Below are 26,470 nucleotides of genomic sequence, written 5' to 3'. Positions count from 1 at the left end.
GGGAGATAATTCTGTTTTCGTGCTGTTAATCTTTTTCAACCGATTTTGTCTGTATTTTCCTATTTACAAAAAAAAAAAAAAAAAAAAAAAAAAAAAAAAACATGTTTATTAGTTGCTGTTTTTTGTTGTGTGTGCATTTGTTTGTAAATAATGCATAAAAAGCAACGTTTTTTACTCGATTTAATCTCGGCAGGTGACTTGAATCAGGTAAATTGTTTATTCTGGTTTATTTAATCAAAGCTTTGATTAATTCACACCAAATTAATTGTGGTTTGTTTATCAAATGCGTGTCCATGGAAGAATTGATAATTTATTTTTCATTAGTTGATAGAAAACTTACTGTAAATTAGATAGAAAACTAGGTAAATATAACCCCCTACAATTTACGGCTCTGCGCGTGCACCGTTTGTTTCTTCATTATTTTATTATTATGCCTAATAAAAAGAAAATTGAATAAGAAGGCTTATCCTTGCTCCCCCCCCCCCAAAAAAAAAACCCCAACAGAGATTATATCATACCTGTAATGATCCGGTCTCTGTTGATTTTGTGGTGGGAGCTTAGTTCTGTGCAGTTGCAGTTCTAGGAGGTCTATCCTCTAAGGCTTTGAGAAGGAGTTAGTTTATTGCTAATCGCCGATGGGGCTGCCCAGGCATTTTTTGCAGGTTAGAGTGCCCCTACTCGGGAGCGCGGACTTCTCAATCCACTTTCAGACCCTGGTATCACAGTTAGTTCTTACAGTGGAAGAAAACTAGATACCCCCTCCCCCAAGTAGCTTTATGATAAAACTCAATATTTTCACTCCCGTCTCTAACCCTAATAATTTGCCATATATTTAAATAACTTTTTTTTTTTTTTTAACAGATTAAAAATATGTAGGAAAAATAGTTTGGAGAAAATTGGGTACTTTATGGATTTATGTTAGCTTGTTATTTTCAAAATGGTATTTTCAAGTACCTATTTACTCGCCTCCCCACGAGGGAAAAGTTAGACACAAAGTATTTTCAAATTAAAATCAAGTTTCATGATATCTTCTTCTTTTTTTTTTTTTTAATTAAATTGTTAGGTAAAAGTACAAAATAGTTATAAAACACTTCCTTCTCCTTATTATTTCAATACGGTAAATACCGAAAATTGGATTTACAATTTTTTATTCGTCTACTTATGTAAATATATATGTATACGATTTGCACAAAAGAAGAAAAAAAAAAAAAAACTCGTATCATTTTGCAGCCGACAGCTCTGCAGAACAAACAGAAAGGCTTATTTTGCTTTACTTACTGGTTTGTAACCTATTTGCGTTAAAACAAAACGGTAAATTTTTACCTGGTTTCCACCTTAACGTTTTCCTTTAAAATGATGACTTTTGTGAGGTTTTCGGGTATGCTGAAAACGAATATCGCATTTAAATTTTCCGCAAATAAGTAGTTTTCCGAATATTACGTAATGCCACGTCTTATGTTATTGCTTCTGCTGGTGGTCATCTTGGTAAACGCGGGTGCGCGCTCATGCGTGTAAATGCAACAGTGCAACATTTCAACTCGCACGTAGTTTCTCGGTGTTGCATTGCAACACCGAGAAACTACGTGCGAGTTGAAATTTACCAACAAAAATATATTTAATAAAAGTTTAGCATTTTAAAATTGGCCTAAATCCCAGTTCTAAGAAAAGAAGCACGCGCCTATTTTACGTTACTAACTAAACAAAGATGGCTGCTGCTTTGCTAGGAATCGGTAAAACTGAAAATAATAATAATCCAAGATGCCGGGAAAGATCTCTTCGGTATTCAAAGCAAAGGGATTACTTATTTCCCACTTAAATCAGTTTGATGTGTTAACATTCCCCCCCCCTCTCTCTCCATATGAGACAATCTGAAAGAGTACAGAATTAACTGACAATAAACCCGTCGGCATTCCCTGGTAGGGACGCTCGCTCGGCAACACTTGCCTTTAGAAAGAGGTGATAGGGCCGAACCACACTATATGTCATTAAAACAAAAGGGGCGGGTTTCCTCAACAATCGGACCCGAGAATCCGAATGTGCCAAGGTTTTTTCCTGGCTAAGATGAACAAAAGAATTAAACAACGACGATTTGGGAAATTCATGACACGTCCTGATTTGAATATCGGAAGGAAAAAAAAAATTGGAGATGGAATAAATTAAACTTATATATATATAATCAAATACGGATTATGTCAATTAAGTTTATTTCATCTTGACTTCTGCTTTCTGTCTAGCTGAAGTCTTGCCGGTGTATACCGAGTAAAAGTTCCTTCTGATTAATATTTATTCCAGTTTAATTTTAAAACTCTACATAAAAAAAGTAGTCTTTACTTTGAGATGTTTCTTTTTGAAGATTGTTTTATCTCTATCTTTCTATTATATAAAAAGAACTTTGTGAGTGTGTGTGTGTGTGTGTGTGTCGTTTTTTTTAGAAACTCCAAAACAGCTGGACATATTTGTTAAAAATTTTACACGAAGGTACTTGATGTGTCTGGGAGTGTTCTTACGTAGGTTTTGTATCAGAATGCGTCTGATAAGTATCGACAATCGAAAAATTCCGATTAAAGAAGAAAGTCCAATTTTTTTTATCAAAGATGTTTATACAACCTAACATTACAAATGCATTTGAGAAGGTTTAGTATTGCATAAGCAGAAAGGCTTAGCCTATCAAATTAACTGTAGATTTTTTATAAGATAGGGACGCGTTCGAAATAAATGTTTCTGTTTAGAGCGTAATTGAACCATGATACTTGACTTTTGTGCGTTTTACTTTAATTCAAGTGATCAAAATCAAGTTGGTTCTTTGATATGACAGGGACTCGTTCAAAATGAATGTTTCTGTTTAGTGCACAATTGAACTATGATACTTGACTTTTGCATTTTAAACTTTAAGTGAAGCTATTATTTACAGATAATTTTATAAAATCAACAGTAGATTCTCTACAGTGCAATGTAGATTACAATGTATTCTGGACTAAGGCACTGCAAGGAGACATGTGAAACTTCCTCCCAGTATACTGTAGGGGTTCCTAACCAGAACAGACAATCAATCGAATTGATTAAAAACTGGGCGCATTTTACCGATTTCGATGACAATAAAAGTATGGGAGGGTGGAATATTTGTTGATCTTCATTCACTCCTGGACAACCTTGGGTCTCACTGCTAGTTTTTAATAAAATACGTTCTAATTAATTTATATTTTAGTCTTTATTTAATTTTTTTTTACTCTCTTTCCACCTCAGCATTCACTATTAAATCAAGGACTTTTATAGATTTTCGAGTACGCTGAAAACCATTATTACGTTCAAATTTGGGGCAGACGAGTAGTTTTCTGAATATTAATACCTCTATTATCCTATGTAATCCATTATGTTTTTACTGGAGGCCATGTTTTTTTGTAATTGAAAAGTACTAATGCACATGCATGTAACAAAACACTCCTCATGTTAAGAATGGTGAATACCATTGACATTTATTGAGTAATACATTGAAAAAAAAATGTCTTCAAATCCAGGAAACTACTTGTCTGCCCCAAATTTGAATATGATATTTGTTTTCAGCAAACTTAAAAATCAATAAAAGTCGTCAATTTAAAGGTGGAAAGAAAGTAAAAAAAATATTTTTTTTCCAAAACGGTTTTGCATCATAAAATTTTTTTTTTTTTTTTAAATATTTTACATAAAAATAGTCTAAAATAGTTTATAAAGTTTACTTTCTTGCCAAGATAGTTTGTGATCTAAATAGAGATTACAGCACTCCTTTTCACTGATGCCGTAATTTGCACCACCTCCATAACTTTGATGTGTTGGCAGTGCAACGTATCAACTCATTGTAATCATCGCTAGGTGCGGGAAGTAGACGGTTTCACACCTCCTGGTGAAAAAAAGTTCCAAGTTATCATCTATTTCTTTTCAGCGTTAACTTTAAATACAATAAATAAGGATATCTGCACGATTATGACCTGTTGACCTTAGAGAAGACATCCGGCGACAGCAGTGGCGAGATGCCCAAGGCATTGATGAGAATAGCCAGAACTTAAAAACTTGCAAAGAGATCGTTTTTGCTAACGTGACCAGTAAAAGAAAGTTAGTGGAACCATAAGCACCAGCAGCGATTATAAGCGTTATGCAACCAACCAAGGGTGACAACTACAACTTACCGTATAGTTATTATTAACTGGAAGTTGCTAGCGGGCGTGTCTCTCTGTGTGAGCTTGCGAATCCGTTTCCCACAATACTCTCCCTCCAGATAGCCAGAGGCTAAAACAAATTGGGTGAACAAGGCTGATGAGTGCAAATTAGTCTGCACTTGTGGATTGAATTGTTACATTATGGTCGAAGTCAGTTGTGTAAAATTCGCAAGTGGGTCTGTACTGGTGTTGTTGCATGTCGTTCAAAGTAATCGGGTCTCCTGTGGGTTGACTGAATCATCCAACATCCAGTTCTTGAATTTTTCAACATGCATGTTGCAGCTTAACTCGTATTAAACTGGTGCAATTTTTTCTATCATAGTTGTTGGTGATGTTTGTAGATTTTTATGGTGCTTGATGTATGTCTGTGAGAGTTTGGTTGTTACATCTGTGTCAGAGAGACTCGGTAGGCCTTGAAGGGAATCACTGATACTTGCTAAGCTTGGCTTTTTATATCCAGTATGAAGTCAAGGGTTGGTGTTGATTCTGGGTTGAGTTTGTTGAGATATTCAATAGTGTGGTTGGTCAAGTCTGGGCGGAATGTCATCTTCACCAGCTGTTGTTTGTGTTCAAGGATCATGTTGGTGTTTTCATCATTTTCTCTGCCAGCCATTTTGCCGGTGTCTAGGCTGAATGCATTTTTTTTTTCTTTTTTAGTTTCTTTTTTTTTATGTCCGCCATATTTTTTAAAAATGTATTGCGAGAAAAGTGTGTGCAAATGCTGGCCAATTTGAACGTTAAAAATAAGCACCAATTTATATGTTGTGTTGGGAACCATATAGGTGCCATTAGAATAAGTGAGATTTAGAAGCAAAGACCACTACATTTGGATTATAATCATTATGTTTAGCAAAAACAGTACAAATATGGCAACAATACATTTTACTTATTAATGAAGTGTACAGTTTGTAAATGTTCAAATATCAAACCTGATTTACTTGTTAATTTCTTCAACTTGTAATATTATGACTCATTGATCTTAAAGAAGACATTTGACGACAGCAGTTGCAAGGTGATCAAAGCATTGATCAGAATAGCCAGAGTTTAAAAACCCATATTTTCACACATAGCGTAAGTTATGAACAGTACACAGGGCCCAGACTAAACTGCTAGTAACAAATAAAACTACTCGTACAGAAAAAAAACCATCAAAACTCATTTCCTGCACATTATTTATTGGTCAAGACAAACACTTTTGCTAACACTTATTTGCTTGCACAAAAACTGCTTACAAATTGTTTCTTTGACACAATAAAAAAAACTTTTTTTTTTTCAATAAACAAACAAAAAAAAATTGCTTAAAATATATTTATCTGACACCAAAAAGAAAAAAAAAACTTTCTCTTTCGAACACTTTACGGTATACACATGTGCGTGTGTGTTTGTTTTTGTTTGCTTGTGTGTGTGTGTGTGTGTGCCATTAAACTTTGCTTGCATGTATGTGTGTGTATGCATATGTGTGTTTTCTTAGTACATATGTATTCGTTATGTTTGCATAAAGGTACAGCATCAGAACAGATACTACACTTTCAACCTTGGTCCAAAAACCAAATCATCATTTTATTTACTGTTTCAGTGTTGTGTTCTTCCTTTTTGTATTTCGTTTCCTTTTGGTGCATTTTATTCAAGTACACATGGAAAAAATAAACTAATTAGTAATTTTAATTTTAGTAGGAAAGATAACGTAATGTTAATTTGAGCAGGTACACATGGAAAAAATACAAGAAATAACAATTTTATTTTAGTAAGAAGGATAACGAAACAGTAATTCGTTCTTTTCTTGTAAATGCATACCTAAATAAAAAAAAAGTGCAGCAAAAACAAAATAATAATAAAAAAAAATAATAAAATAATAATAATAATAACATCGAAAACAAGAACCACAAAATCCTATGAGACATGGATATACAGACGGACAAACCCATTCAAGCAAGAAGACCAGATGTCCCAGCTGACCACAGGGTGAGTATAAAAGAAAAGGAGAAACGAAGCAAATACACAAAGCTAGCCAGAGAGTTAAAAGGGATTTGGATGATGAAGAAAATCAAAATAGTACCAATAATAGTAGGAGCACTAGGAACAATTCCGAAAAACTTCATAAAAAGAATGTCAGAAATTGGAATCAGAGGAATAACTGTAAAAGTACACCAACTAACGATAATGAAAATGACTGAAATATTAAGGAAAACCCTTGAATGCGGCGAATAATACAAGAAGACAATATAACGAATAAGCGTTACAGGGAATGAAGAACACCGAAGCTGCATATCTACAAGTTCTACACCCGCATCATGCATTCTCCCCATTGTTTCATCACCACTCCCCCCAATAAAAGTGAGTGATACCAAAGAGCCGAGAAGGGTCAAGAAGGACTGAAAGACTGAGGAGAAAGTGCTAGCCAGACCTCGGCTGGGTAAGCGCAAAGAGAACTGGGACCTTGGGGAGGCTGAGTGCCACTCAAATTCCAGTATAAACCAATGGCCACTGCCAGCGAGAAATCAATTGTAAGTAGCTGTTGCGATGATGCAAATTCATTTGCAAATGCTATCGAAGGAGGTGGAGAGAGCTGGACGTCTGGGGAGACTTGTCACTCAGCTTCGAGAAAACACCACAGGTTTCCAATGAGATCGTTTGTCGACCTGTGTGAAAGCTCCATGTGAGCCAATAATAATAATAATAATAATAATAGGAACACATGATCTGCTATATATAGATCAAAAGATCCCAAAGGAGGTAAAACGAAAGAGAAAAAATTTAGCCATGGAATGGATCAACTACAAAAAAGCGTACAACAGGATCTCCCAAGCATGGATAATAGAATGCTTAAAAATGTATAAAATACCAAGCAGGATCACCAACGTAATAGAAAATGCAATGAGAACATGGAGACTGGAATTGACAGCTGATAGACAATACATAACAGAAATTAACATACAAAGAGGCATCTTCCAAGGAGACTCACTATCACCATTGCTGTTCATCATAGCCATGATGCCCCTAAACAGTATTCTGAAAAAGTGCCAAGCCGGATACAAGTTCTATAATGCAGAGGAAAAAATGAACCACCTGATGTACATGGACAATTTGAAACTTTTTGCAAGGACCGAAAAGGAACTAGAGACACTAATTAACACTACCAGGATCTTCAGTCAGGATATCCAAATAAAATTTGGAATGGAAAAGTGCACACTACTAGTTATAAGAAAGGGAAAACTGGAAATGACAGAAGGCATAGAACTACCCAACCAAACAGAAATGAGGGCACTAGGGGAACAAGACGACTATAAATACTTGGGAATTCTGGAAGCAGACACAATCAAAGCAACAGAAATGAAAGAGTTAATTGGACAGGAATATCTCAGGAGAACAAGAAAACTCCTGGAAATGAAATTATATAGCAGAAACCTAATAAAAGGTATAAATACATGGGCAGTATCACTAGTAAGATACTCTGGACCGTTTATAGGGTGGACAGAAGAAGAACTGAGACAGCTCGATCAAAAGACCAGGAAACTCATGACCATGCACAATGCACATCAAAGGATGATATTGACAGACTTTACGTGAAAAAGGATGGCGGCGGGAGAGGACTGGTCTGCATAGAAGACTGTGTAAATGACACAAAAAAGAACTAGAAAAATACATAATGAAGACATGCGGAAAGGATAATTATGGCAGCGAGAGACACTGAAAAAATCAACAAAACAGAAAACAGAGAGACAAACGAGAAAAGAGAAATGGGAAGAGAAACAACTACACGGAAGATTCATAAGAATGACGAAAGATGAAAATAACGAAAACACTTGGATATGGATGCGAAAAGGACAACATGTAAACTGAGAAACTGAATCCCTAACAACTGCAGCACAAGATAACTCGATAAGAACCAACCATATCAAAGCAAAGATCGATAAAACACAAAAAAACAGCAAATGCAGACTCTGTGGACAAAGAGACGAAACGATAAACCATATAGTAAGTGCATGCGTCAAACTGGCTCAAAAGGAATACAAGAATAGGCACGACCAAGTGAAGAGGGGAGTACACTGGGAATTATGCAAACGACTGCATTTTGAGCGTACAGACAAATGGTACAAACATAAGCCAGCAACAGTAATTGAAAACGAGAACCACAAAATCCTATGGGACATGGACGTACAGACGGATAAACCTATCCAAGCAAGAAGACTGGATGTCATAATAATTAACAAGAAAGAAAAATCCTGTCAAATCATAGATTTTGCTGTCCCAGCTGATCACGGGGTGAAAGAAAAGGGAGAAACAGAGCAAATACACAGAGCTTGGCAGAGAGTTAAAAGGGATTTGGATGATGCAGAAAATCCAAATAATACCTATAATAATAGGAGCACTAGGAACAATTCCAAAAAACTTTGAAAATAGAATGGGAGAAATTGGAATCAGTGGAATGGCTGCAAAGATACAATGATTAACGATAATGAAAACGGCTGAAATATTAAGGAAAACCCTTGAATGCGGAGAATAATACACATGAACCACATGCATGAGCCAGACAAACTGCTTCAGAGGCAAAACATGAAGAAGTGTTACAGGGAATGAAGAACACTAAAGCTGTATATCTACAAGTTCTACATCCCCATCACCCATCCCCTCCCATTGTCCCATCACTGCCCCCTCCCAAAAGTGTGATACCAAATAGCCAAGAAGGATCAAGAAGGATGGAAAGGCCGTGGAGAGAGAGCGCTGACCAGACCTCCGCTGGACAAGCACAAAGAGAAGTGGGACCTTGGGGAGGCTTAGTGCCACTCAGCCACTCAAATCCAAGTGTAGACCAATGGCCGCTGCCAGCGAGAAATCAATGGTGAGGAGCTGTTACAATAATGCAAATTTATTTGCAAATGCTATCAAAGGAGTTGGAGAATGCTGAACGTTTAGGGAGACTTGTTGTCACTCAGCTCGCAGGGAACACCACAGGTTTTCAATCAGAGATCTTTGATGACCTGTGTGAAAGCTCCATGTGAGCCAATAATAATAGTTAAATAAACAAATAAATAAGAGGTGGGTGTAGTTTGCTTGAAGCATTGTATAGTATGTAGTTAAATGGAATTGTAGAAGGCGGTACAATGCAGAAGTAACGGAAAGACACAGGCTGAAGCAGGTGAGAAATTTATTAATACAACTTATAAATACATGTGTACATATTCATATTTCATATACGCAGTATATTTATATTTGCACAGTGGTTACCAGGGAAAGTCGGTCTGGTGGTATGTCCGTGTAATATAATATTTCGAGAAAGATCTCTTCGTCAGATATTTACTTGACTTTGACAAAAGTAAATATCTGACGAAGAGATCTTTCTCGAAATATTATATTACACGGACATACCACCAGACCGACTTTCCCTGGTAACCACTGTGCAAATATAAATATACTGCGTATATGAAATATGAATATGTACACATGTATTTATAAGTTGTATTAATAAATTTCTCACCTGCTTCAGCTTGTGTCTTTCCGTTACTTCTGCATTGTACCGCCTTCTACAATTCCATTTAACTAAATAAATAAATAATTTTCGTTTCATTTTATTTCAAGTTTCCGGTCAGGTCTTTATGTTTGATGAACGTGGAGTATTTTATTAGCGGTGATTGGGCCAGGGTATCCCGGTAGTCACATTTACCAAAAAAAAAAAAAAAAACACCAGACTCACCGATTAAAGTCATAAAAATAATATTAAAAAAAAAAAAACTTTCCCTTTTTGCGTGTTACGTTTGTAATCAATGCGATTACCGTGATAAAAAAAAAAAAAACCAGGTGTCCTGTGTGGATTTTAGAGGGGGTGGGGGGCATTTCCGTAACCGTTAGCATTTTCTTTCCATTTCCACTAAGCCACAGCAACGCGTGGCCAGGTACCGCTAGTTAAAAATAAAGCTATTACGAAAAAGAACCATTTCAAAGTAAAGACTAGTTTTCTATGTAGAGTTTAAAAATTAAACTGGAATTACATAAGCGTTAATCAGAAGAGACTTTTCTTTGGCATACATTGACAAGACTTCGGCAAAACAGAAAATGAAATGAATTTATTCAACACTAGCAGGCTGCCTGGCGTTGCCGGTCATAAAATACACATACATATTATATTTTACTTCATACAGAAATTAAGATATGTGTATGCAAGTATGTTTTTTCCAAACAGTTTACTTCTTGTGAGTAAAAAAAAGAAATACTCAAACTGAGATCGAAACCAAAACCTAAAGATAATGAGTCAAGTATGATAACCATTAGACCAGATTGACACGATCTTTAAAAATTGTTTTCAAGCCTGCTTATTCTTAACAATTCACGCATGTGCAGTCGTGAAACAGTTGACAAACAGATAAATATCCGACGACTCCTACATACCAATTTTTCAATTCTGATCTCTTAGTAGCCCTTTTTTCCGGATGGAAACCAACTAAAAAGTTTTCCACATGTCTGAATACCCTATATACCAAATTTCAAGACTGTCGATCAAAAATTTGTTGAGTGTATAGGTTGAGAATTGTCTTCGCACACACCCACATTCTCACTTTTATTGAAATATAGATAATCCAAATATGATTGCACTATTGTTCCATTGTACAAAGTTCAGTCAATCTTTTAAAAATAAACTGCTTCCCTTGTCTAATTTCATTTTGATGATAGATGGACAACTTTTTATAATCCATCATGTCCTGTAAAATAGTCTTTTTGACCATGATCTCAGCAGAAATTCAGGAAGGTCAAATATTTTAAAGTTTTGTTAAGTTATTAAAGTTTTGTTAAGTGACTATGCAAATTGAGTGAATGCTGTTTAAAAATAAGTCCGTGTCAGATTTGGGGATTTTGTATAACATAAATCTTTGTCATCCTTTTAACATTTGATTCGGTGATTTTGCAGAAGAATCAACAAAGCCAAAAAAAAAAAACAACAAAAATAAAAACAAATGCACAACAAATAAATGTTACCAAAGGCAAGATAAATTACTCTTCTACCTATGTGGATGTTTTTTTTTTCTGTTTTAATTTATTTTAAAGTGTTTTTTTGGTCCCCCAACAAAAGGAGGGTGGACCTGTAAATTCACCCTAGTCTGTTCGTCTGTCCGCACTTTTCTCAATAATTATGTGTTGGAATTTTTTGAAATTTTGCACAAACATTAAACATGATATGAGTAAAAAAGTAACAGAACAGATTTTCCGGGATAACTCCGATTGCCCCCCTAAGGGTGCCTTTCAGGTTAAAATGGCTAAAATTGACACTTTTGTACTTATTAAAAAACATTGATGCTTGGATTTTTATAAAACTTTCTGAAAAGTTGTAACTAACTGATTTCTATATAATTTTGTTTGTTTATACTTTGCGATAACTCTTTCGTGTGCCTCAGGGGCTCTTTTAGGGCTAATAAAAACACTTAATTTTTGGGACTATTTTACCATATTTGTCCAAAATTTTCTGTGCATGTCTATTTAGCAGTTTTGCATGGTGCTGAACTCAAAATTAAATATGCGAAGGCCTTGGGGACTTTTGGGGCTAAATGGGAGGGAGCAAATGATGGACTTAGTCATTTCTTTTTTTGCATGGTGCAGAACTCAAATTTACATATGTTAAGGCCTAAAACTGCACCGTTTGTTGATTTTCACCAGGATTTGACGTCCTCTGGGGACTGTGGAGGCTAAATGGGGGGGGGGGCATTTTTTTTATGCTTCGTTCACTGTGCACTCACTGGGGACCATGCATGCTTCACTTGTTTTACGTAAAAATGAAGATAGTGTAAAGGCTGTCGAGTTAAAACGAAAAACAAAATGGCAGTCTCAGTCAAGCTATAGTTGAGCCTCAACAATCACACACAAAAATCGAAAATTAAACAAGATACTGATAGAAACATGTCCAATAAATGTCACCAACCAGCGAAAATGTAATGTTCTTCCAATATTTTGTTTAATTTGTGATTTGTTTTTTTTTTACTACGGCTCGAATGAGATCATTTTGTTTTTCATTCTAACTCGACAGGCTTTACACTACCTTCATTTGTAAGTAAAAAACACTTTAAAATAAGTGAAAACACAAAAAAAATTATCCAAGTAGGTAGAAGAGTAACTTAGCTTGCCTTTGGTAACATTTACTTGTTGATTTTTATTTTATTTTTTTTTTTTTACCCATTTTTGCTCTCTTAACTATTCTGGAAATTTAATTTTGCTCAATCTGAATGAAATGATATTTGAGTCTTTCTGCAGCCTCCTTTAATTCTTTTTTTTTTTCACTTTCACCCCAAACTAAAAAAAACACACTTGACTAGCTACAACCACTATATACAATCCCCCCCTTTCTATCTGTGCCTAAATCTAAACGCACATTCCATGAACAAAGCTTCTTTCCCACAAGTGCACGCCTGTGAAACACTGTTCCACTGCCCTGCTTCCCAGTTGAATACAACATAGTAGCCTTCAAATCCAATGTAAACAAATTCTTGTTGAGCCGTCTCCACAAATAATCAAATTCTTCTTAACTTACACCATAACAATTACTAAACTACCACCTTACATTCATTAACCCTTATCCTGAAGTGGCCTTCGGGCCTCGATAAATGGTGACTTACAAGTAAAAAAAAAAACAACAAAAAAAAACAAGGCATAACGCCGCTTGGGTGTAAGGGGCTACTATTTCGGACCATGCTTAGGGAAGATTAACAAGATGTTGGTTTACGTTACATTTAAACTTCTGTATATCAGTACAGTCAGGGAAGCAGGCAAAATGAAAGGGAATTCCAAAGTTTAGTTGTTGGTCTGTTCCAATTAAGGTTTGCGAACCATTTTCTTTCTCATGTAGCACTTAATGTAAGATAAAGAATAATAATATTTCATATTTCATTCCATCAAAGTTAGCAATGCGAGTATAGAGAAATTAATTCTCAGCATACATGAAGACTGCCGAGAATCATTGTGTTGACAGTACTGCATGTGTCCGAAAATAAAAAACAGTTAAAAAGCCGCGGAGGACAAAGGTATTTCATTTATTACTGTTTGGAAGACCCATTCTAGGGTTCTAGTTTATAGGGGAAGATTTTAGAGCCAGTTTTAGCAAAACACTTAATGCATCAAGTAAGTCTGTCATCATCAAAAAACCAAACCAAACCAAACCAAACCAAACCAAACCAAAATTTGCTGACCTTAAATGACCATAGAAAGATTGATAGGCTGTTAAACATAAACAAATAAACCTCTGTCATCATCATCATCGTCATATCAAGCTCAACACTTACATCATCGGTTTAACATTCGATTTATATGCTTTAAGAAATTGACTTTCAAATCAAACTAACCAATCTCTGACCAGGTCTTTATTTATCCTTTTTATTTTTTTCTCATCCATTTTTATAACTTCCTTTTTTATAACTTCCATTTTCCTTGGTCTTCTCCTACAAGCTGGAACTGCTACTTTAATTGCTCTACATCTACTGAACCAAAAACTATCATCCATTCTTTTAACGTGACCATACTATCAATGACTCCTGTTCTGCGCATATCTTCTTATACCGTCCAAAATTTAATCATCCCCAAAAGTCACCAAAACTAATCCCATCTTTAAGACTCGCATTACACATCTATTATATTATTTTTGTTCATGCAACAATATCTTCAACCCTCATTGGCCAGTTTTTGCTTCAATACATCCTCACACTGTGTACACAATGTGTGATAGACTCTTCCCTTGTTCAGCAGTGGTAACGCTCTGCTGGTTAGTAATGACAGAATTGCCTGAACTTAATCCATCCATTCCTAACTCTTGTAATCACACTAGCACTTGCTCCACTCTATACTCCAATGATATCACCAAGGTAACAAAACTTTTTGACAATCTCAACCATCCAGATATACTTGTAATTACATGAAATAAATCGTGTCTAAACAGGATCATTCTCATGTTACTGTTAAAAACTGGCAAAAGTTATAAACCGTCGACTTGAATGAGTATTTTATACCAAACTAGCAGTTCAACCCAGCTTTGCTCGGGCCCTATGTACTGTTCATAACTTTATGTGCATATGTATATATATATATATATATATATATATTAAAAAGTTTGACTCATATCCAGGTAACCTACATCTAAAATTTCAAGTGTTTAGACCCAAAATTGGCAGAGGAGTTTGGTAGAGTCTGCAAAGGTCAACTCTTTTACCTTTGACCTCTTGGCAGCCAAATTTTCGCCCAAAAACTACATAAAAAGCTTGCTCTATGTCTGAATACACTTTATGAAAAATTTCAAATGTTTAGACCAAAAATTGGCTGAGTAATTTGGTAGAGACCACAGAAATCAATTTTTTTTTAACTTTGACCCAAATTTTTACCCCTTAACATTTATTGTTTTGAGCTCAAATTAAATTAAAATGCTTGACCCATGTCCAAGGAACCTACATCTAAAATTTCAAGTGTTTAGACCCAAAATTGACAGAGGAGTTTTCAAAGGTCAAATCATTGAACTTTGACTCCTTGACAGCCAAATTTCTGTCTGAAAACCAATGAAAAAATTTTTCCCAAATCTCAATAACTCTTTTGTCAAATCTCGAGTTTGTAGACTAGAAATTTAAGAGTAATTTGGTAGGAAAATGTAGACACACACACAAACAGACAATTTCACTTTTATAGATATATAGATTGATGTTTGAATATGGTTAAATTTGTGCTCATTTTTGCATTAAATACTAATTCTATTAATACTTAACTGTGCATTGAACGGATACCATAATGCTTAGTTCGCTGCACCGTATCATAGCAAAGATCCATACAAAATTTCAATCAGTTTGGTCCAGTAGGTTCCGAGAGAAAGTGGAACGGACAAACAAATAGACTAAGACAAATATAATATCGATACAATTTTTCTTTCTTTTTGTTCTCTTTAGATAGATATATTGTGGCGTGATCACGGATGCAGCCTTGATAAACCTGTGCACATCCAAACAAATGATACCTGTGCAAAATGGCCACCACTTTGCTTTGCAGTTGAATGCGGACACAGCGATATCGTAGAGTATTTAATAAGCAAAGGTCAGTGATGTTTCTGAATTTTTTTAGATAAGGATTGATAATTTGTATAATTTTGACTAGCGGGACCTGTGGAAATTCCACAGAGGACTGATTCATATGTGATATATTGATGTTGGCATTCTGTAGATGTTCAGCGTAAATGGAGATGCTCTGTAGCTATTTTGTTAAAATTTCAAAAGTATTTATCCAAGCTAGCAGGGACGCCCGGCATAGCCAGGTCGTAAAATACACTTAAATATAATATTTTAATTCTTTCGTATATATCATTATAGAGTTAATGTTCTATTGATTTTTATATATTATAAAGTTACGATTTCAAAAATAAAAAATATATATCCATATGACTTGTGTTCATTAGCTTGAATCGAAACTGAATCCCAAACAAGAGCCATGATGTGTATGTGTGTGTGTGTATATATATATATATATATATATATATATATATATATATATATATATATATATATATAAAACTTAAGTTCCTTCAGCTATAATCGAAACCAAAACCAAAACTTATGAAGAATTCTTGATAAAAAAAAAAGTAGATTACTAAGGTGCCATCAGCTAAAATCAAAACCGAAACCAAGACTTATGTAGAATTCTTGATAAAATTATTTAAAAAAAATAGATTATTGGAGTTCCATTAGCTATAATCGAAACTGAAACCAAAACTTATGAGGAATTCTTGGTAAAATTATTTATAAGAAAAAAATAGATGACTTAAGTGCCATCAATTATAATTGAAACCAAAACCAAAATTATGAAGAATTCTTAGTAAAATTATTTATAAAAAAATTAAATGACTTAAGTGCCATCAGCTATAATCGAAACCAAAACTTATGAAGAATTCTTGGTAAAATTGTTTATTACAAGAAATAGAAGAACATAACAATTAAACGACCCGGATGTAAGCATGACACAAAAAAATAACACACGCTATCGTATTAATATATAGATTATTTCAACTTCTGTTCTCATCTTGAATGTTATTCTCACAACGTTTCGTTTGATGTAACCTTCGGCCTTCTTGAAATGTGTCTTGTTGAACTCTGAAATATTTTTGTCAAACTCGGGAATCCTTAACTCATGGATTTTCAATGAATAGCTTATCTCATCGGGGGAAATGTTATTAGTAAAATAGATGTAGGTAGTTATAAATTTTGCTTATTAGCACATAAATTGAAAATTAAAATTGAGGTGATAGTGTAAAAATGATCTTCAAAATCGAAACAATGAAAAGTTATAAAATTCAACAAATACTGGTATATTCTAGAATCAATTGCATTTTTTTTTTTTTTAATTGCATATTCCAGACTGGGAAGTAAAATCCAAGTCATGCATATTTCGTAATCTATCGTTTCCGATGTTGTAGAATCCTTTGAAAAATCCATTAAATAGCTCGATATTAATGCAGGCAAAATGCTTGAATGAATTAACTGAAAAGCCATTTTTTATGTATTTTTAGCTGATAAGTTTCTTCTGAAGTTAATTTATATTAAACTAGCCTGGGTGCCTGGCATTGCCCGGGTGTTTAGAAGTGTATGTTGAGCAAAATAAAAAAAAAAAAAAAGTGATAGCAGGCAGGCAGGCTTGAACCCGTACCGCAAAGAAGGAAAAGAATGTGAAAAAAGTGACGTCTTTGCTGTTGCACCCATTGCCAAACTGAGAGTGACATAGATTTAAATTAAGGCTAGACAATCGAAAAGAGAGGATGACTTTTGAAAATATCGGTGAAAAAAGTAACCCTTCCCTGTAGAAAATTGCCCAGTTGAGGGTGATGGAATTAATGTGTTTAGCCAATTTTTCTATAGTTGTCGTCCGAAGAGTCGAGCTTCAAAATGATACTGATCTTGTGAAAATCTGTCGCCTCTGTCGAAAGTTTTAGGCAAACATACAAACATAAATTTAAACAGACAGGTGAGATTTATATTATAGAAGACTGGCATGGGTGGCCGGTGTTGCCCAGGTATTTAGAGGTGTGGTAGGAAAAAAAAAGTTTTGGTAGGCAGGTAGATTCGAACCCGAAGCTTTGACGTGAATAGCTTACCGCAACGCTACAAGGGCAGCGGAATTGAAAATGGTTGAAATTAAACGATTATAAATTTAAGTGACAGATGCATAAATTTAATGAGGTCAAATATCACGCAATGAGTGAATGAAATCTCGCACTTAACTTTGGCTGCAAGCCAGTTTTCCCAAGATGTTGGGGAAAACCAGCTCCCCATAAAACGGGAAGTGTCCAAATGAATAGCAATTGTCTGATATGACGGGTTTTGCCTGCATTGATCAAAACTGATTGCTTTTCTTGACGTCCCGGCACAAGTGCCAGGACACTGCCTTTGCTACGGCTTCAGTTTTGCTTATATATGGAAAAGCCAAATAAAAAAAACACACAGAAAATAAAAAATATCGCGAAAATAGCATGTAAAAGTCGCTCAAATAAAAGATAGACGTAACCTAGTTTCGTAAATCGGAGATATTATAATCTAGGAAGTATATAAAAAGTTGTAAGAAACAGTGACCGCCCCGAGCAACCCCCCCCCCAAAAGCCTTTGCCGGACATACAAAAAATGTGCACATACTAACACAAATTTTGCCTTTTATATTATAGAAGATTAATATATTTTTTTTCTATATTGAAATTTTTAAAAGTGAATTATATTATAATTAAATAAATGAAGAGAAAGATATTCACAAATCACAAATGTTCTCATTGTTGTTTTATGATTTTTATACCATCACCTCAAATTTAATTTTCAATCTATGTGCTAATAAGCAAAATTTATAATTACCCTTATCTATTTTGCTAATAACATTTCCTCTGATGTGATGAGCCATTTATTAGAAATCCAGGGAAAAAACTTTAATACTTATCTTTGCTCCTTTGTCAAACAATGAATTTTGTTGTAATTCTACATAATTTAACTCGGAATTTCCATTTATATTATTGCTCTATCTCGCATATTCAGCTTTATTTATCTGCTTGAGGTTGTCTTATAAATATATGATATTAATATTTCTTTGGAATTTATGTTTACAGTATTATACAACCTGTAATTTTTTGGCATTTCAGTATTTCATCTAAATTATACACACACAACCACACACACACATATATATAAATAAATACCCGTTCACATACACTTGTCCATAATAAAGCTAGAATACAGAATTAGATGGAATCGAGCAATTGCATTGACAACGGACAACGTCAGACCCAAAGTGGGTTTTGATGTACTGCATCTCATCAGTGACGTGCTCCGACATAGGCGCGAACTCAAATCGTCACACGCATGAAGTGTGCAATACTAACGACCTAACCATATGCGCCACGGCGCAATCTATTGGCTGTGCCTCGATTTTAATTTTCATATTTTTATCTAGTTTTACATTCTACTATGTGACAAGTAACGTGCCATATACAACTAAGATAGATACTGCTGCTTTGCAGGCGGTAGATATCACATCTACGAACATTAACTGAAATTAGATAAAAATATAAAAATTAAAATCGAGGCATAGCCAATAGATTGCGCTGTGGCGCATATGGTTAGGTTGTCAATATCGCACACTTCATGTGTGTGACGACCTGGGTTCGCGCCTATGTCGGAACACGTCACTGAGGAGATGCAATACATCGAAACCCACTTTGGGTCTGACGTTGTCCGTTGTCGATGTAATTGCCTGATTCCATCTAATTCTGTGTTCTAGCTTTATCATGGAAAAGTGTATGTGAACGGGTATTTATATATATATATATATATATATATATAGTAATTTATAAAATATATACGGCGATTAAGCTACACTGAATATTCTGCGTTTCATTTATATGTATAAAAAAAAAAAAAAAAGGAGAACGTCTACCTAAAACCACTAACCTAGTTCTAAAACAGATCCTTTGTTTGATAAAATGCATGCCCATTGGCTGATAGGAAGGGGCGCGGTGGATACTAGAAAGCTGATTGGCCAACTAGAAATCCTCAACATATATAAAAACAAGAAGCAACCACAGAATTCGCGCATAAGCCTGACGAATCCTATAGTTGGATGAAACGCAGAATATTCAGTGTAGCTTAATCGCCATTTATATTTTATGAATTACTAACTAGCTCTACCTACGTATTGAGCACTTTTGAAGTAAATACTTAAAGTTTACGCATAAATCTATACTTTCGTATATTAAATTTATGTGAATAAATGAAGTAGTTATATATATATATATATATATATATATATATATATATATATATATATATAAATATATTTTTTCTCTTAATGTCTAATATATATATATATATATTTGTTCCTTTTTTATAGGTTGCAACACAAACTGTCAAGGCTGGATGTCAAAAAATGGTTTGAAAGAACATTTCAACCCTCTTTCTTTGGCCTGTAAAGGGAAGAAAATCAATATCTTAAAGATGCTAATCGAAGCTGGTTCGTATCACCAATGAAATATTTGTTGTTGCTTTTTCTGATATTTGATGTAGAATCTCCGCCATCTAAATACTTATTTCTACTTGGATTGATGATAGGGATAATATTGCTGACGATGTGCCTTTTTTTTTTTTTTTTTGGTTGGGGGTGGGGGGTTGTTTTACTCCCAAAAAGTTATATTGCTACTGTGAAAGGGGCCAGATTTTATGGAGGCTACATAGCTAGGAAATTTAACAGCAAAATGTTACTACAATGCATTTGAATTTTTTGCATGCTGGTATGGTTGAGAAGACAAGAAGCAGAGATGGAATTCCACTGGCAGGTAGTTTGAGGAAAGACGTTATTATGTACTCACTAGGAGTTCTCACACTTTTCATCATCAGAGAACACTCACTGATAATAATCGGTGGTGTTTCCTTGGAGTCTGAGTGACAACAAGTCTCCCCAGATTTCCAGCACTCTCCATCTCATTCGATAACCTTTGTAACTGACTTTGCATTATTGCAACAGTCGCTTACTGTTGATTTCTTGCTGCCAGCAACGATTGGTCTCCACTGGAATTTGGGTGGCAGTAAGCCTCCCCAAGGTCCCAGTCCTGTTTGCACTCTTACAGTGGAAGTCTAGTTAGTGCTTTCCCTCATTAATTTTTCCACTCTTCAGATGTTTTGTGTGGCATCAGCAGAAATTCATGCTTTTTTTAAATTTATATATCTTATTTTTAAATTTTTTATTAATTTTATTATCATTATTATTTGCATTTTTCGGTGTCTTATTTTATGCTGAGGTTAAACATTTTGTGAATGACTTCCGGCTTTTCCTATCTGCTGCCATTTTACTTGTGCCAACTGCATCGATTAGTGTTTCAGTAGCCTGCTGAATGGCTTTGGGCCATCTACATTAATAGGAAGTTTAAACATGTGCTAAAAATAAACAACCATTATTTATTTTGTTCAGAGGTTAAAGTGAAAAGGTATTTAAGAGTCACAACAAACTGCTTTTACTGCATTATTGTTATTTCATTTTTATAATTTAATTTTAATTGTTTTATTATTATTTAATTTTTTATTTCATTATTTAATTTTTATATTATAGTATAATATTATATATATAATAGTATTATTATATTATTATTATAATATATTATTATGTATAATATAATTATAATAATATATTATTTAATTTTTATTTTTCATTATTCAATTTTTATTGTTTGATCATTATTTTTTATTATTTCATGAGTAATTTTTATTATTCAATTTTTATTTCATTATTTTTAATTATTACATTATTATTATAATTTATTTTTTATTTCATTATTATTTAATTTATTATTATTTGATTATTTCATTATCATTTAATTTTTATTTCATTAATATTTTTTATTTTATTTTTATTATTTCATTATTTAATTTTGATTAATTTTTTTATTTCATTTTTGTTATTTAACTTTTATTATTTCATTATTATTTAACTTATTTTTATTTAATTTTTATTTTATTTTTATTTCATTATTCTTGTATTTGTATTGTATTTTTGAGATGAGGTGTTTTCATTGATTGAGATTATCGGACTGACTTCTTCGTCTTGGTTGTTATTGTCACAACGTTTCGGCCGTTTTGCCCTCCGGCCTTCATCAGGTGTTTTGTGTCGAACCGTTTGTAAGGAGTCTCGAACCCAACCCTTTATTATTATTACGGGGGTACCGTGTTCGGACTCCAGCTAGGCTCTGGGACATAGTTGCTGATTCTCTGTTTTGAATGTTACTTTTTCACTGCCTTCGTTCAGGATTGAACTCAGCACCTTTGGGTAACTGTAAACTTTGATACAACATCTAGGACCACTCGGCCATATGTCACTAGGACAATTCTTAGTTTTTTTTTTTGTTAATGTTAAACCTATGTTGTTATTCAAGGTTTTCTCTCTCTATCAGGGGTGTCCAAATTGTATTCAGCTCTATGCTTGGTTTGCTCAGTAGGTTGTTATGTCCGAGCATGTGAGCTGTTTCTTTAAGTTTTCTCACTTTCCAGTGGGTCTCTCTGTTTATTATTTTTACTTCATCCCATAGGGGGAGATGGTCCCCCCTCTCCATCCAGACATGGTTGGCTATACCCGATTTTTCCGTCTCCCCTTTAGTTACCGCTTTTCGTTGTTCTTCCATCCTTACTTTAAGGGGGCGGCCTGTTTCACCTTTGTAAACCTTTCTACAACTGCATGGGATGAAGTATATCCAGTTTTTGGTCATGTTCTCCTCCATGCGGGGCTTCACTCGTTCCAGGTGTCATCTGAGTGTTGACTCGCTCTTGAATACCGTCTTGATGTTGTAGGGGGCACATATTCTCTGAATCTTTTCGGAGATGCCTCGTATGTATGGTAGGCAGACCGTTGGAGGTTTTTGGGTTTCATTCTCCTCTCTTATACTATTAACACGTCTGGTGGATAGTATGTTATCAGGGTAGTTGTTACGGCGGAGGGTATTCTTCAACCTGACCATTTCTTGATGGTATGTAAAGGTGTCCCTACTTATTGTCTCTGCTCGATGTTGTAAGCAGCGTGCGATTCCATGTTTGATACTGTATGGGTGATGGGAGTTGAAGTTTAGGTATTGTCCGGTGAAGGTAGGCGTGCGATATACGGATGTCTTAAACTCATGCTCTGTGCGTGATATGAGTATATCAAGGAAGGCCAGTTGGTTATCTTTTTCTTTCTCCATTGTGAACTGTATCGATGTTCTTATTGAGTTCACATGGTCTAGGAGAGCCTGGATGTCTTCCTGATGGGGCCAGGGTATGAAGGTGTCATCAACGTATCTTAGCCACATGGTGGGCTTTAAGGGAGCTGAACCTAAGGCCTTGTCTTCGAAGTATTCCATGTATATGTTCGCAATCACTGGTGATAATGGCGAGCCCATAGCTAGCCCCTCCTCTTGTCGATATAGGTCAGTACCCATTCTGAAGTAGGTTGTTTCTATGCAGAATGTCAGCATTTCCATTAAGTTTGGCAATGGTACACATGTGCGCTCTTCTATGGAGAGGTCCGCAGCTAGTTTGTCTTGAATTACTGCTAGTGCCCCACTAGTTGGGACTTTAATGAACAGGCTAACCACATCTAGGCTTACCATTTGGTTTGTACTGATGGGTGCTCCCTTGATCAGTTCTGTGAAGTGGGCAGAATTCTTTACATGTGTTGCTGACTTGCCTGCTAATGGGTTTATTATATCCACAAGGTACCTGCTCAGTGGATGGCATACTGAGCCTCGGCAGCTCACTATGGGTCTGAGTGGAATACCGTCTTTGTGTATCTTGGGGAGACCGTACATATGTGGTAGCTTACTGTAATGCTGGACCAGCTGTCTATATCTCATTGGAGTGATGTGTTCCTTATTTTTGGTAAGGATTTGTAACAGCTTTCTTTCGGTTTTCAAAGTTGGGTCCTTCTTTATTTTACCGTAGCTACCATCTGCGATTAGGCCTGCCATAATAATAATAAAGGGTTGGGTTCGAGACTCCTAAGAAACGGTTCCCCAGTTCGACACAAAACACCTGACGAAGGCCGGAGGGCAAAACGACCGAAGCGTTGTGACTATAACAACCAAGATGAGGAAGTCAGTCCGACAATCTCAATCAATGTTTCATTATTGTTCATTATTATATTTTATTATTATTTCATTATCATTTAATTTTTATTTTATTATTTCATTATTATAATTATTTCATTTTTTATTATTTCATTATCATTTAATTTTTATTTTATTATTTCATTATTATAATTATTTCATTTTTTATTATTTCATTATCATTTAATTTTTATTTTATTATTTCATTATCATTTAATTTTATTATTTCATTATTATAATTATTTCATTTTTTATTATTGTCATTTTCTCTCATGCTTGAGATTAGATGTTTCTTGAATGACTTTCAACTTTTCCTGTCTGCTGCTATTTCGATTGTGCCACCTGAACAGGATTAGGTTGTCATCAGTTGATCCTTTCCATGTCTTCAGCAGCCTGCTGTGTACCTTTGAGCCATCAACATTAATATGAGACTCACTTTAGAACGCTGACTGATGGCAGGTGACGTAACCATACCAGTTGAGACACTTTTTCATGTAGAATGAGATCAGTAATTTTCTCCATCCAATCAGAGCATAAAATCTACAGACCTCTGTTATAGGAGCCCATCTTAGCATGGACCGTTAGACAAATCCCTATAATATTTTGGTGCAACAAGGGTCATTAAACGACAGGAGAACAAAGGCTTTTTTTATGAACAACAACGATAATTCTTTATCAAAGTGACCTACATTAATCGATTATATGAGTTTTTTATTTTTTTTAAACTTTCCATCATTCCTGTAGATGTGAAAGGGGTACAGACACTTTGGGAAACTATGGTGTAAAACAGCCAAACCAAACCTTGTGGATTTATCGTTATTTATGCACTTTGCCATTCATATATGCTTTCTACTAATCCGAATCTTCACTCATCTTCATTGTCTTATACTTCTTGCACACGAACTGGTGATCATCTCTCCAACTTACCAGTTATTTTTAAAAGTTTCAAAAATTATATACATATCTTATACAGACAATCAATATCTTATGTTTATTTTTGTTTTCCGAATAAATTCTGTCTGCTACACATTGTTTCAACTGAGTCACTTTTGCTTATGCCACATGACCCAATATGTCGGACCCAGCATGTGACCATATTGAACTGTTTTTACCCTTATCAACACTTTGTAATGAATAATTATTTTTTTAACCTTATCGTTTTCTATAATGTTTGGATATGTTACTATTTGTGAGATGAAAATTATGTAGGTACCATTTGTTTGACTTGAAATTCAATTTTCTTTTTTCGTTATTATAATATAGAAGCACCATAATTTTTATTTTATTATATTTTTCACACTTTTTTTTTTAACCTTTCCATCATTCCTGTAGAGGTGGGTAAAGATACTTTTGGGAAACTATAGTGTAAAACAACCAAACCAACCCTTGTGAATTTATCATCGTCATCATTACTTTGCCATTCGTATATGCATTCTGCACATCTGAATATTCACGCGTCTTAATTGTCTTACACTTCTTGTGCAACAACTGGTTTATCATCTCTCCAACTTTCCAGTAATTCGTGTTTGTCCAAGTTTTACAAGTACTGCAAAATATTAAGTTGCACCCGATTCCCTTTCAACAAACCTTAGCCGGGGAACTTTCCCCTTTTCAGGGTCTTTCCAAAACTACAGCTGTTAATCGTTAGTTTTGGTTTTGGTAATATTCATTCCGAGATTTTTGCTTTCCATAGTATTCATGCAAGTCTTTAACTTAACAAGTAGACATTCCATTGTTTAATCGTCAAAACATTAAATCATCAACGTATACAGCCACTTCTTCAGATAACCCATTCAAAGCTTGCTCAACAATGCTTCGAAACAACAAATATGTTATTTTGTGTTAAATTATGACAGACCAAGAAATATGTTATTTAAAACTGATCTGTGACAGACCAAGAAAAATGCTATTTCGAGTTGATCTGTAACAGACCAAGAATTATATTATTTAAAATTTATCTGTGACAGACCAACAAATGTTATTTAAAACTGATCTGTGACAAATCAATGAAAATGGCATTTCAAATTTAATTGTAAAGGATCTCCAAATATGTATTTTTCAAACTTAAGCATGACATATTGACAAAAATGGTATTTCAAACTCACACCTGACAGACCAACCAACCAACCAGTTGACAAAATGTTCAATTTAAAAGAAGGGATAAATATTAAGAATTGTTTTATCAATGTTTTAACTTTGCTTTTAAAATGTATATTTTAGTTTTTATAGGCATACACAAACTTATGATTATTGCTTCCTTTTCAGGGGTCGATGTCAACAGTCAGTTGCCAGGGGATCAAATGGAAGAGGAAGAAGGGGGAAGCATTGATTATAAAGATGTTCGAAACACCTGTCTACACTGGGCTGTCCAGTATGGTAAAGTGGAGGTCGTGAAGGCTCTGCTAGAAAATTCTGCTAACCCCAACATTCTAAATGGATTCATGGAGACCCCGCTGCACATAGCCTGTGATTATTACAATCCGTTTATCATTAAGGACCTAATTCTGTGCGGTGCCATAGCAAACAACATGAATCATGCTGGTATGACCCCGCTTGGGATCCTCCTCTCGTACGAATCTGGCTCTGATCTTGTGGAGCATAAAAATAGCATAAGATTACTTGTGAGGGCAGGCTACGATATACAAACCGATCTTTGCTGGCAAAAAATGCTCTTTGAAGATCGTTGCTCCTGTCATCTCTTAAAGACATTCCCCGATCAACAGTTCATCCACATGCTTAGACATGCCACCCGCAACCCAAAAAGGTTATCCCACATTTGTCGGCTGCAAATACGAATGATATACCACTACAAAACTTCTGCCTTCCAGTCTCTTCCTATCTCGGAAACAATGAAAGAATTCCTCTCGCTGCCAAATTATTGCCTTGAATTATCAGATGTTTTTTTGCTACCATAAATGTGGTGTCAAGAGAGATAATTGTCTAATACTTTTTTATGAAAGAAAAATGTGCTTAACAGTTTCTTCCTAAAAGGTGGTGCCAACAGAAATGAAAAGTATCTAACACTTCCCTACAAAATATGGTGCCAACAAAAATGAAAAGTTGCTTAAGATTTTATGACAAAATTTGTGAGCAAACAGAAGAGAAAAGTGCCTAACACTTCCCTACAATAGTTGAACCAACAGTAAAGTGCTTAACACTTCCCCACAAAAGGAAAGGTCAA

General features: G+C 34.8%; 2 protein-coding genes across 4 annotated transcripts in view; one reads left to right on the top strand and one right to left on the bottom strand.

Annotated features, from left to right (window-relative positions):
- The window catches only part of LOC145277976 (tyrosine-protein phosphatase non-receptor type 2-like), a 175,083-nt gene extending 170,430 nt beyond the window's left edge, over positions 1–4,653 (bottom strand). Inside the window, exon 1 of one of the 3 annotated variants that reach the window (XM_080130111.1) lies at positions 4,161–4,653. The gene's annotated coding sequence lies outside the window, so the exon portion shown is untranslated. Of the gene's footprint in view, positions 1–518; positions 724–1,323; positions 1,702–4,160 lie in introns of those variants that run through there. The other 2 variants (XM_080130113.1, XM_080130114.1) reach the window with 2 other exon arrangements.
- Positions 1–26,254, top strand: LOC145277977 (uncharacterized). Its single transcript, XM_080130115.1, has 4 exons — positions 1–207; positions 15,092–15,236; positions 19,557–19,676; positions 25,555–26,254. The coding sequence occupies exons 1-4, from the start codon at positions 151–153 to the stop codon at positions 26,202–26,204; spliced, it is 972 nt and encodes a 323-aa protein (XP_079986241.1). The 5' UTR covers positions 1–150; the 3' UTR covers positions 26,205–26,254.
- The last annotated feature ends 216 nt before the right edge of the window (positions 26,255–26,470 follow it).

Source organism: Euprymna scolopes, chromosome 6, assembly GCF_053919585.1.
Source record: "Euprymna scolopes isolate OS-2025 chromosome 6, ASM5391958v1, whole genome shotgun sequence".
NCBI lineage: Eukaryota > Metazoa > Mollusca > Cephalopoda > Sepiida > Sepiolidae > Euprymna > Euprymna scolopes.
This window is presented reverse-complemented; position numbering and strand designations above follow the sequence as displayed.